Below are 12,134 nucleotides of genomic sequence, written 5' to 3' on the forward strand. Positions count from 1 at the left end.
GTTGTTACTTTTGTACGTTGAGTTTGCAGTTTAAGGAGGAGAAATTGTACGTGATTATAAACATTTAGGTTTATTTGCCTTATGTTTTACTTTTCACAATATGTTGGAACTGACCCTGTTGCCCTTTGCAGTGAAGCTACTTTGTGGTGCATTAGGGAGAAATGGATATAATTAGATGATGTCTCTCACAATTTTCAGTGAATCAAAGATTGATAAAGAACTTTTGCTGTCCACATGTGTGAGTATGATGATGAACAAATATTTCTCATATATTTAATCTTAAGTATGTAACAGAGATGGAAATACAACATGGTTCAGCAGATATAAAAGTTATTTTGTTTCTTTTCACCATTCTTCTCTTTTCATGTTATGGTTCTCTCTTATGCTTTTGTAGTTTAAAGGAACACTGTTACCAGGACACACGTAAAAACATCGATCATAACGACCGTGAGAATCATCATAATCATAGTTTTAACAAGTGCTGGTTTTGCAAATGTCATCATATTGATTTTCAACCCAATAGCAGCTAACAAATGTTGATCCAAGTTCAAGTCATATGAGAAAAGAACCATTTTCCTGTTTCCTTTAACTGTTCACGAGCTTTCCAAGGAAGCAAGACAATCTTCAATCTGAGAGGTGAAGGATGAGAGAAGCTCTGCTCCAGTCTTGATTGAATTGCAGGTACACAATACTTGAGAGGGTAGGGGAAGCTTTGATAGAGTTTGATGTATTAATCTTGAATTTTTTGTATCTTTAGTTTTAAGGGATTGAATACGCTCAACTAGAGTCTGAAGTAAGGTGCAATCACAAAGGTTTACAATCTGAAGAGACAAGGGAAGGTTGGGTGGAATTTGAAGTGAATAGCATGCGGAGACATTTAAAGTTGAAAGCAACGGTGGAAGCTCTGGTAGACTCTCAAGTGACACGCAAAAGGAAGTATTTAGAGTTTGAAGGGAAAGAGGAAGGTTGGGTAGAGTTTTGAGTGATTTTGAGAACGAGACATCTAAAGTTGTTAGGAAAGGGGGAAGCTCTGCTATATTTTCAAGCTTCTCGCAACCACGCATGTATAGAAACTTCAATTCACTGTTTCTCCAAAGTGAAGAATGCAACCTCCTCTCAGAATTGCTTGGAAGTATGGCCAAGGAGATGCAGCTATTAAGATCCAATATCTGAAGCTTTGGCAGAGAGAAAATAGATGAATGCAGGCTTCTCAAACTAGAACAACCACTGAGGTACAGTTCTTCAAGTCTTATGGCTCCTGATAAATCTGGAAGCTCCTTTAACTTCATGGCCCAATGGAGAATAAGTCTTTTCAAATTCGCTAGATTCTGTAATAAAATGAAAAGAAACGAAGATGTCACATGAATTTACCTTTATAACAGTGAGACTCATGTATTTACCTTCACTCCATCCCACAGCTTTCTCAATCTGCTCTTTCTAAATTCCAATATAACAAGTTTTTCAGCATTAAAACTCTCTGGCAAGGACTTCATAGGGAATTCCTCCCAACAGACAAGTCTTAGTTCAGTGGCCAAAAAGTGAGCTCCTTCACCAAGAATAACTTGGTGGTAAGCATTTCCATCTACCCCCGAAATTTCCAGAAATTTTAATTTTCTCAAAGCAAATATTTGAGGATTTAACATTTGCTTCTTAGTTGATGTTGTTGGGTTATCAGATGTCAATTGAACATGCATGCTTCTAATGGCCTCACTAACCTGTCATCAACCCAGAAAAAAAATTTCAAACATCAAAAAGGCCACACATTTCTCACTTAATAGAAACCAAACCTTAATTAGGAGCAAGATATTGTATTTAATGAGGCTTTAACCTTTTCATTTTTCAAAGCTTCACTGATGTCATTAGGATCCCACAACCGACTGCGCCTTCCAGGATCTTCAACACACTCATGGCGAACAATCTCCCAAGCCATTTCTTGTAAACTATCATGCATTGATACAGTATTGTCCTCTGAGATTGTTATGAGAGCTTTGTCTTCCAGTCTTCTTAACTCAAAAGCCACTGAATTATCACTTTCATTGTCTTTCAATAAACATTTCAGATCACCCACCTGCACTGGTACAAGCATTCTAAGAAAGAAACATGCCAAATCTAGAAACATTTGTTGCTCTTTGCGATCTAAGCTGTCATAACTCAGTTTCATTACATCATAAACTTCTCTTGGAGGCATTGTTTTTAGCTTGCCCAACAAACTTTCCCATTCTTCCTTATTTCTTCCTTGAAGAAGATGAGCCAAAACTTTAACAACTAATGGATTGCCTTTCGCATAATCGACTACCAATTTTGATATCTCACCGTATTCCTTTGCCTCATTACTTTCACTAAAGGCATTCAAGTTGAAAAGTTCAAGTGCTTCGTCAGAACTAAATTCTTTCACCTTGTATGTCTTACTGACTCTGTTAATCCTAAGCACTTGCTCATCCCGAGTTGTCACAATCACTGTACTACCCATACCAAAATTTTCAAGACTTCCCAACAGTTTTTCTATGTGATCTGAATCATTCACATCGTCAAGAACAACAAGAACCTTCATACAACCAATTCTCCTAACAATATTTTCAGGCAAGGAATTTGGAGTGTCAATATCCACTTCATGTCCTAACAGTCTAGAAAACATAATTTTCTTCAAATGAATTAGTCCATGTTTGTTTGATTGATCTCTTTCATTGGCTAAGAAGTAAGATCCTTGATATTGAGATCGTAGTCTATGAAATACTACTTCTGCTAGGGTTGTCTTACCAATACCGCCCATACCCCAAATTCCAATGAGATGAGTGGCTTTTGGTTCATCACTTATCCATGATTTCAAAGTAGCAATTTTTTCATCGATTCCAACGAGTCCTTTTGTGTTAACTTGGTGTTTATCCAACCTCTTCAGAACAAGATCCACAATTTCTTTAACCACCTCAGCATCATTTCTATACGACACAATAAAGAGACATGAAGTGTGGGTTAAAATCGATGTCGTTGATTGGTTCTATTACTAGTGTGTAACCCATATGTACAAGCTTCTTGTTTGGCTGTGAAATAATTATTTATATTTTGATACGTTCTCATACGAATTTTCAATAGGAAAGGAAATCAAGGGAAGTTACTATGAAATGTGATGAAAGATATACTTGGTGTCGGTGTTGGTTCAAACATATAGCACTACATTTGGCAATTTAAGAAACCATGTTATGATAACAACATGCATGATGCATATAGCTAAAAAAACAACTAGAAATTATGGAACAATTATAACAAAAATGAGCTTACCGAAATTTGGAGGATTCAATTCCAGATAAATCAGCAGATTTTTTCAAAGCATCTTTCCACATTTGCACCTGACTCGTATAGTTTAGTCGATGGTTAGCAAAGGCATTTTCGTAACTTCCAGATTGATGTCTTACATCTGTGGGTGCCACTTTGTAGAAAACAGGAATTACAATCCGTTCATATTTCTCTTTACATTCAACTATTTTCAGAATTTCTTCTAAACACCAACGAGAAGAAGCATAATCTGGTGAGAAGATGATCAACGAAATGGCTGATCTTTCAATGGCTGCAACAAGTGATGGCCATATTTCTTCTCCGCTCTCAAGTTTATCATCTACGAAGCCATTTATTTTCTTCTTGTCAAATGCCTCAGTCAGATGGCTAAGAAACCCGTCACGGATTTCCTTGCCCCTAAAACTAACAAAAACATCGTACTTTATTTCTGGAACGTTGCTGTCTGACATGGTTTCTCCTCTTCACGTTTATATTTTTGAAATAAAACAACACGGGTGAAAAATAAAGAAGGAACAAAGAGATAACTGAAGAGAATGGTGTTGAATAAGGTGGCTTAAATAGACTTATATCAAATTGGAGGTGTCTTGGCTGCATCGTATAATGTTTTTTTAAGTTTACTGATATTGTCTGTTGTTTAGAATTTGAGACTGACACTAATTATTTGATGCGTTCAAACTCATGTGTTCACTTGTTCTTATTGTCTATTTGATATTTGCGAGTTAAATAGTTTGGAAATTTGTATCTTTGCATAACCTTCTCATTGTATTCATCAATTTAAGTACTCTGAAAAGGACATTTTGGCTATGTAGGGAGAAAACGGGTACTTGATAAAAAAATTGGATTCTTGCTAAATTTTTGTTGCCGTCCATTTGTTTTTTTCCTCTAGAATATATTAATATGCATTGATTTTGATGTTTTTGAAATATATTAATAACTTTTTAACATATCAAAATAAATATATTTTAAAGTCGCAAAAGAAGAACTTCAAATGTCCATGTAAGAGTATGATAAATTTAACCATTTGATCATTATCATAGTCTCATCATACTCAATTCTGTGACTTATGAGTTACAAAACCTTAAAAATTGTTCTTACAACGCAAAGTGATCAACATTCGTTTAAATAAAAATACCTGGAACATTATGAGGCACAACCCAGATCCATTTGTTTAATGAAATTGAGACACTGATTCTCACAATTCAATTTGCTGAGTGTTATACGCTGAGATGCTTACTCCAAATCCTTTTAAAACCTCCTGCGGCAATTCATGATAATTATCATAGAACTCGATTCGTGCCCCTACTGTAACATTGATTTTAAATCTCTTTTGTTCTCTGGCTATGTTATTTAAGGTGACAGAACATCTTTGGTCGAACATCACACACACGTGATATGACCAATCTGAATAATAATCTGTGTAGATTTTGACACTGCCTATTTTACCTTCACCAACATCAACATTGCTTATAGTGATGTTAAATTCAAGTCTGCCAGTGATATCTGTTTCATGGAACTTATTAAGGACGAAGCAAAAAATGAAGCCAAATAATTCGAAAGGTGAAGCAGAAGAAAGATCGATTATTATATCACCATTTGTTTCCGTGTGCTTGAACCACGCTGGAACACTGCTTCCTGGGTACACGTAAACACCTTGATAAGAATGATAATTATATTCATAATCATTGTAAAATTCATGTTCTTGACTTGGTGTAGGGAGAGGCTGGTTTGCAAGTTCCATGAGATTCACTTCTGCATTCACCACAATAGCCTCCGCAGAACTTTCATCCAAGTTCCTGCAATTCCAGAAAAGATACCGCTTCTTGTTTTCCGTTAATTGTTCATCAGCTGTTGAATGAAACGACACAGTCTCCAATGATTTGCAGTCAACAGCATTTAGAGTTTTAAGAGACGATGGAAGCTTTGGCAGATTCTGAAGTGAATTGCACTTGCTGACTTCTAGGGTTTTAAGGGACGGAGGAAGCTCTGGTATTGTTCGAAGCTTGTTGCAATTGTTCATGTCTAGATGTTGCAGTTGAGTGAGATTTTTGAAGGAAGAAGGTAACATCTCAATGTCACTTCTCGTTAGATGCAGCGATTTAAGCTTGCTGTGGCATTCAAACGATGAAGGAAGTACTTTGACCTTTGTAAACCCTAATCTCAGTTCTTTCATATTCTGTGATATCAGTGAAAACTCCCTTAGATTGTTGCAAAAATCAAGGTTGAGATAACTGAAGTTGCAAAACTGAGAATTGCTTGTAAGTAGGGTTAGAGACTCGCAGCCCCAAAGGTCAATACTTTCGAGTTTGGGCAGAGAGAAAATAGACGAATCCACACTAGTCAACATAGAACAACCCAAGAGGACCAGAACTTCAAGATTTGTTGCTTGTGATAAATCTGGCAGCTTTTTCAATTCCTTGGAGTGCATAAGGTCAAGCTCTTTCAAATTCACCAGATTCTGCAAAACAGTGAAACAAAATGAAGATATCTCAGGTGAAGTTAACTGAAAATAATTACATGGTAGCACACAAATTTATACCTTCAGTCCCTCCCAAAGTTTTTCCATTCTTCCGTGTTGTAACTTCAATATCACAAGTTTATCCGTTGAAAAATTCTCTGGCAAGGATTTCAGTGGATAATGCAACCCACAAAGAAATCTAAGTTCGGTTTCCAAAAATTGAAGCTCTTCAGCAAGGGGATAAACTTGATCAAACAAATCATCATTATTTTCCACAGAAATTTCTAGAAACTGTAGTCTGCTGCTCATCTCAGCAAATATACCAGGGATTAGCTTTTTCTTCCCAGTTGTTGGCAAGTGGATTCGTAAGCTTCTAATGGCACAAAGACACTGCCATCAATGTAAGAGAAACAAAATTATTGCATGTTTGAAGAAAACTATAAAATGTTATTCAAAAGATGTTATATATATGTACTTAGACTTTAACCTTGTCATTTTTCAATGCTTTGTAAACGTCATCATTTGGATCCAACAACCAAGTGCTGCTTCCAGGTTTTCTAGATTCTTGATGAACAATCTCCCAAGCCATTTCTTGTAAAGCATCATGCATAGAAACAAAGTTATCATCAAAGGAAGTTATAAGAGCTTTATCTTTCAGCCTTTCTAACCCTACAACTATTGTATCATCATTTTCATCCTCTTTCAGTAAATACTTTAGATCACCAGCGTTTACCCTTACATGGGATCCAAGAAAGAAACATGCCAGGTCTAAGAATATTTGCTTTTCTTTGCGATCTAGACCATTATAACTGAGTTTCATCACGTCATAAACTTCTGTAAGAGACATTTTCTTAAGCTTGTGTAACTCACTTTCCCATACTTGCCTGTTTCTTCCACAAAGAAGACGAGCTAAAACTTTAACAACTAATGGAATGCCATGAGCGTAATCGACCACCCTCTGCGATAGCTCATTGAACTCCATCTCATGATCACTTTGGTTAAAGGCAATCAAATTGAAAAGTTCAAGAGCTTCCTTTGAACTGAATTCATTGACCTGGTAGATCTTATCGACTTTGTTGGCCTTCAACACTTGCTTATCTCTAGTTGTTACAATTATTCTTGTACCCGATCCAAAATTATCAAGAGTTCCAAGTAACTTTTCTGTGTGATCTAAATCATTCACATCATCAAGAACAATAAGAACCTTCATACAACTAATTCTCCTTAGAATCTCCTGAGGCAACGAAGTTGGTGTGTCAATTTTCACGGCATGTCCTAATAGTGCAGAAAACATTTCATTTTTCAAAGAAATTATTCCATGCCTGTGTGATTGTTCTTTTTCATTGGCTAAAAAGTAACAACCTTCATATTCAGAACGTAGTTTATTAAATACTTGTTCCGCAAGGGTTGTCTTGCCAATACCAGCCATACCCCAAATTCCAATGAAAGTGGTGTCCTCTGGGTCCTTGCGTATCAACAGCTCTACCTCTACGATTTTTTCTTCAATTCCTACAAGCCCTTTTGACTGAATGAAGGGTTTAACCAGTCTCGTCATCACACTTTTAAAAATACTTTTAACAACTTGGGCATCATCTCTGCGTGACACAAACAGAGAGATGTTTTAGTAGAAATGATGATGACTACTAAAAAAAACTCATTTTTTACCAATTTTGTGTTGAAAAATTTTTCATAAAAAATAGTTACAAATTTTGTTGTGAAAAAAACTTTACAAGAAATTATTACCAATTTTTTTTTTCAAAATATTTTGTATTTTTCACAACAATTTTTGTAGGAAATACTTGTTAATTTTATAATTTTGTAGGAAATAATTATCCACAAAGTAATTACCTATCAATTAAGATACTTAGAAAAAATGGCAAAAAAAAGTCATTTCTTGCAAAATTTTTTAACAAATTTGCAAGAAAAATTTCATGTAATATGAGAGTTTCTAGTAGTGGATCATGAATATTGCAAAATTACACCACTTTTAACTCAAAATTTGAAAACACTAAATTTATAGGTCTTTTTTCTTATATAGTATTTGACTTGTTATTTCTACTCAATATAAAACTTAGACTTAGAGGTGTCAATTTGGCCCCTAGCCCACAGGTCAACCCTCACCCACTCTTCATTAAGCCCCCTTTTAGGGGGTCCCAAATGAGGGGTCAAAAAAGAGTCCCAGCCCACAAAGCCCCCTCTCTAGTGGGTTAGAGCCAGTGCTAAGATGGGTTAGGCCCCTTTAAATAATACTACATTAAGCCAAAGTTAAAGATCAAGCCGAGCGACCCAGACGGGTCCGTAGACCTAGACAGGTCGTCGGACCTGGACGGACCCGAAGACCCGGACGAATCTTAAGATCCGAACAAGTCCGACGACAAGGACGAACTCGACGACCAGGACAAGCGCGAAGACCCCAGACTGGCCCAACAAACTGGACAAGCCTGAAAACCCATACGTGCTCGGAAAAGCACGATGACTGGGACTGGCCCGACGATCCGGATGAACTTGACAATCCGGACGAGTCCGATGACACAAACAATCCCGAAAACCCGGACGGACTCGACGATCCGAACGGGCCCGATGATCCGGATGGGCACCACGATCCAGACAGGCCTGATGATCCAGACGGGCTTGACAATCAGGACAAGCACGACGACCTGGACAACCCAGACGACCCGGACGTTCCCGACGAGCCGAACAGGCCCGAAGAGCCGGACGACTGGATGAGCACGACGAGTAAGATGAGCCTGACGATCCAGATAGACACGACGAGATGGACGAGCCCGACGATCCAGACGGGCTCAACAACTCAGACAAGCATGACGATTAGAACGAGCCCGACGACCTGGACTTACCCGACGACCCGGACGAGAACAATGACCAGGACGAGCCCGACGACCTAGATAGGTTCGATGATTCGAACAGGGCCAACAATCCTGACAGGCCCGATGATCTGGACGGGTCCGACGGTCTGAACGTTCCAAACGACCTGGACAAGCACGACACCCCAGACAGGCCCGTCTAGATCGTCGTGCCTGGACGGGCCCATCAAGGTCGTAGTGCTAGTCTTGGTCATCAAACTCGTTTGGATCGTCGGACTCGTCTTGATCATCGGGCTTGTCCGGTTCGTCGGACTCATTTAGGTTGTTTTCTTATATAGTATTTTGACTTGTTATTTCTAGTCAATGTAAAACTTAGACTCATACTTATTTTATTTTCAATAATTTCTCCCTTTTTCTTTATATATTTTTCTAGAAGTGTAAATTCTATTTTTTAACTAGTGTAAATTCTAGAATCCTTGCCAGAGAAATTTTCTGCAGAAAAACTTGTAATCTTGAGATTGCCACACACTAGAATGGAAAAACATTGGCTTGGAGTTAAGGTAAAATGAGTCTCACTAGTATCATTTTTTTCTTCTTTATTTGAGAAATAAGAAATTAAGTAATCAAGCTAGTGTAATATCTTCATTTTTTTCAACTTCTATTACAGAATCTGGTGAATTTGAAAGAACTTGACCTTTCTAAATCCAAGAAGTTAAAGGGGTTGCCAAATTTATCAAAAGCCATAAATCTTGAAGTGTTGATTCTCAGGAGTTGTTCCACGTTGAGTAGTGTTCACCCATCTATTTTCTCTCTGCCTAAACTTGAGAAGTTGGACCTTCAGAGATGCGAGTCCTTTACAGTACTTGCAAGCTGTTCCAATTTGCATGGCCTCAGTTATCTCAACCTTGATTTTTGTGAGAATCTAATGAGATTCTCACTGATTTCAGACAATATGAAAGAACTCGGATTGAGATGTTCAAAGGTGAAAGCACTTCCTCCATCATTTGGACACCAAAGAAAGCTTGAATTGCTTCATCTGGAAGAAGTGGCATCGAGAGGTTACCTTCTCTGAAAAATCTCACTCAACTTCTACATTTAGATGTATGCTTTTGTGATAAGCTTCAAACAATAGCTGAGCTTCCACCGTTCCTTGAGAATCTGAATGTGCAATATTGCACTTTACTTCAAACTATACCAAAGCTTCCGTCATCACTTAAAACTCTAAATACTGAAGCCTGCACTTCACTTGAGACTCTACCAGAGCTTCCTCCATCCATTGAAATCCTTAACGTTGAATCATGCTCTTCACTTGGGACAATACCAGAGCTTCCTCCAAGTCTTCAAACTTTAAATGTCCAATGTTGCCATTTACTTCGAACTATACCAAAGCTTCCCACATGCCTTAAAACTCTATACACCAAAAACTGCATTTCCCTTCAGAATCTACCTCAACTTCCCCCACTCCTTGAAACTCTAAATGCTACATACTGCAAATCATTGAAAAGTGTTATGCTTCCTACAGAAAAAGCTGGAAAACTAAAGGAAAACATGGTGAAAAAGGTTCTTTTCTGGAATTGCTCAAACTTGGATAAACATTCTTTAGAATCTATACGGTCAAATATGAAAACCAACATGGAGAAATTTGTTGCAAACCATCCATCTACACCAGATCACAATCATGTTGAAAATTACAGTGATTATGAATATAATTATCATTCTTATCAGGCTGTGTACGCGTATCCAGGAAGCAATTTTCCAGAGTGGTTGAAGTATAAGACAACAGAAGATTATATTATAATTGATCTCCCTTCTACTATGATTTCCTCCCTGGCTGGCTTCATTTTCTGCTTTGTCCTTGGTGAGTTCAAACACACAGACATAATTAGAAGAGTTGAATTCAAGATCACTATAAGTGATGGTGGTGGTAAGGATGAAGGTGAAAGGGAGAGTGTGAGAATGTACATGGATTACTGGGATGACACATTTGTAACAGACAACATATGTGTGATGTACGACCAAAGATGTTCCGACTTCCTACACAGCATATCCAGAAAACTAACAAGCTTTAAAATTACAATGGAAGCACGAATCTCCTTTGATGAAACTTATTATGTAGTGTTGCAGAAGGTCTTAAAAGGATTTGGAGTTAGTCCAATTTCGTTCGACAAATTGTGAAGCTCAAATTATAAGTTTCGTTAAACAAAAGGAGTTGGGTTGTGCTTCATATTATCCCAGGTAATTTCTTCTTGTGGTTTGTGATTAAATTTTGTCTGTACAACAACGTAATTGGTATTACATTCATTCAAGTTACTTACACGAGTTTTTATATTCATAATGATTATTTGAAAACGTATCAGTATCTAAGCATACTCAAAACTAAGGAAGGTGCTGGTATTATTAGTTAGGAACAGTTCAATTCATAAATAGTGTTTATAGGATGTTTCTAGTCCTATTTAACGTTAGAAATGTAAATTAATATCACAATGCAAATCCAAAGTTAAGGAAAAAACAAATTTAAATGATCGTTGCAAAATTCGAATAAGATGGTATGCTTTTAATTTCATGAATTGAACTTCAAGAGTTAAATTAATTATTCACAGGTGAAGAATGAAGAACTCAAGAGAGAAATATGAAAAGAAAATTCTGAAATTTCGAAAAAAAAAACAGGAAAAGACAATTTCTAAAATTGAAAAGTTACACAAATGAATTCATTCGATCGAATTAACGCTCATTTAGTCTATATATGAGCTCTCTAGTCACCTATACATGTGGGTTTAATTACGAGTTCTAATTAAAAAGTCCAAACTAAAACTAGGAAGTAGCACAGAAGATGAGAAAAAGTTACATTTAATCTCAATAAGAGGAGGTCAGTCACTCATGATAATGATAATATTTCTTTTTACAATAGCCTGGAGTTGTGAGCAAAAGATTGAGATTTGAATCTTTTTATTACTTGATCCCAAACCTTCTTCTTCACCTCTCTAGCGTTCCTCTCTCTATTCTCTCTTTTAGTGCTATCTTCCAATAGTCCCTTTCAATTAGAATAACTCTATTTATAAAAGAAAAAAACTCATGCTCAGCACGAGTGCAGAGGTTTCCTATGTTAGGTAAACTTAAATGTAGGTAGTTGGAAGTTGCTGTATTAATTGTCTAGGAGATTGTAAAAGGTTGAGAGTGGGTCTAGCTATGATTAAGCATGCAATAGAGTTCATTAATTGTGAGTTAGGTAGTAGTTATATTTAATGAATGTAGTTGAAGGGTTATGTCCAAAGGCCTATAAAAGGACCATGTAGTGCTTCATTTCAATACACAACAAATCTGAATACAAATAGTGTTTATCCAGAGAGACTTGTTTGTCAACAAATTGGCATCAGAGCTTTAGAGTCTGAGAGTCTGAGTGTTTGAGTGAGTTAGAGAGTTTGATCGAGATGGCCAGCTTAGCTAACATCATGCCCCTGCCGAAGTTATCAAAAGGCGTCAACTATGATAACTGGAGCCTGCAGATGAAGGCTCTCCTTGGTTCCCAAGAAGTATGGGAGGTGGTCGAAAATGGGCACCAAGAACCA

General features: G+C 37.1%; 2 protein-coding genes and 1 pseudogene across 2 annotated transcripts; 1 reads left to right on the top strand and 2 right to left on the bottom strand.

The window, feature by feature from the left end:
* Positions 1 to 244: 244 nt before the first annotated feature.
* Positions 245 to 3,740, bottom strand: LOC114162643 (TMV resistance protein N-like). Its single transcript, XM_028046599.2, has 5 exons — positions 3,277 to 3,740; positions 1,829 to 2,936; positions 1,401 to 1,715; positions 598 to 1,328; positions 245 to 546 (listed from the first exon to the last, which is right to left on the bottom strand). The coding sequence occupies exons 1-5, from the start codon at positions 3,738 to 3,740 to the stop codon at positions 396 to 398; spliced, it is 2,769 nt and encodes a 922-aa protein (XP_027902400.2). The 3' UTR covers positions 245 to 395.
* Positions 3,741 to 4,320: 580 nt separating this feature from the next.
* Positions 4,321 to 7,550, bottom strand: LOC114162646 (disease resistance-like protein DSC1). The gene is made up of 3 exons (XM_028046603.2): positions 6,234 to 7,550; positions 5,828 to 6,136; positions 4,321 to 5,746 (listed from the first exon to the last, which is right to left on the bottom strand). Exons 1-3 carry the CDS (start codon positions 7,299 to 7,301, stop codon positions 4,484 to 4,486), a joined length of 2,640 nt encoding a protein of 879 aa, XP_027902404.1. The 5' UTR covers positions 7,302 to 7,550; the 3' UTR covers positions 4,321 to 4,483.
* A 353-nt stretch (positions 7,551 to 7,903) lies between these two features.
* Positions 7,904 to 10,851, top strand: LOC146883446 (uncharacterized; annotated as a pseudogene).
* The last annotated feature ends 1,283 nt before the right edge of the window (positions 10,852 to 12,134 follow it).

The sequence above is a fragment of the Vigna unguiculata genome, chromosome 9 (assembly GCF_037176805.1).
Source record: "Vigna unguiculata cultivar grain cowpea cultivar isolate G323 ecotype 2 chromosome 9, ASM3717680v1, whole genome shotgun sequence".
Lineage (NCBI taxonomy): Eukaryota > Viridiplantae > Streptophyta > Magnoliopsida > Fabales > Fabaceae > Vigna > Vigna unguiculata.

Coding starts and splice junctions, on each gene's coding strand:
- LOC114162643 (XM_028046599.2), bottom strand. CDS start 3,740: ATGTCAGACAGCAACGTTCCAGAAATAAAGTACGATGTTTTTGTTAGT. Junction 2,937..3,276: donor ATTGAATCCTCCAAATTTCG/GTAAGCTCATTT, acceptor TGTGTCGTATAG/AAATGATGCTGAGGTGGTTA. Junction 547..597: donor CTTGCTTCCTTGGAAAGCTC/GTGAACAGTTAA, acceptor ATATGACTTGAA/CTTGGATCAACATTTGTTAG.
- LOC114162646 (XM_028046603.2), bottom strand. CDS start 7,301: ATGACGAGACTGGTTAAACCCTTCATTCAGTCAAAAGGGCTTGTAGGA. Junction 6,137..6,233: donor AAGCATTGAAAAATGACAAG/GTTAAAGTCTAA, acceptor CATTGATGGCAG/TGTCTTTGTGCCATTAGAAG. Junction 5,747..5,827: donor AACTTTGGGAGGGACTGAAG/GTATAAATTTGT, acceptor ACTGTTTTGCAG/AATCTGGTGAATTTGAAAGA.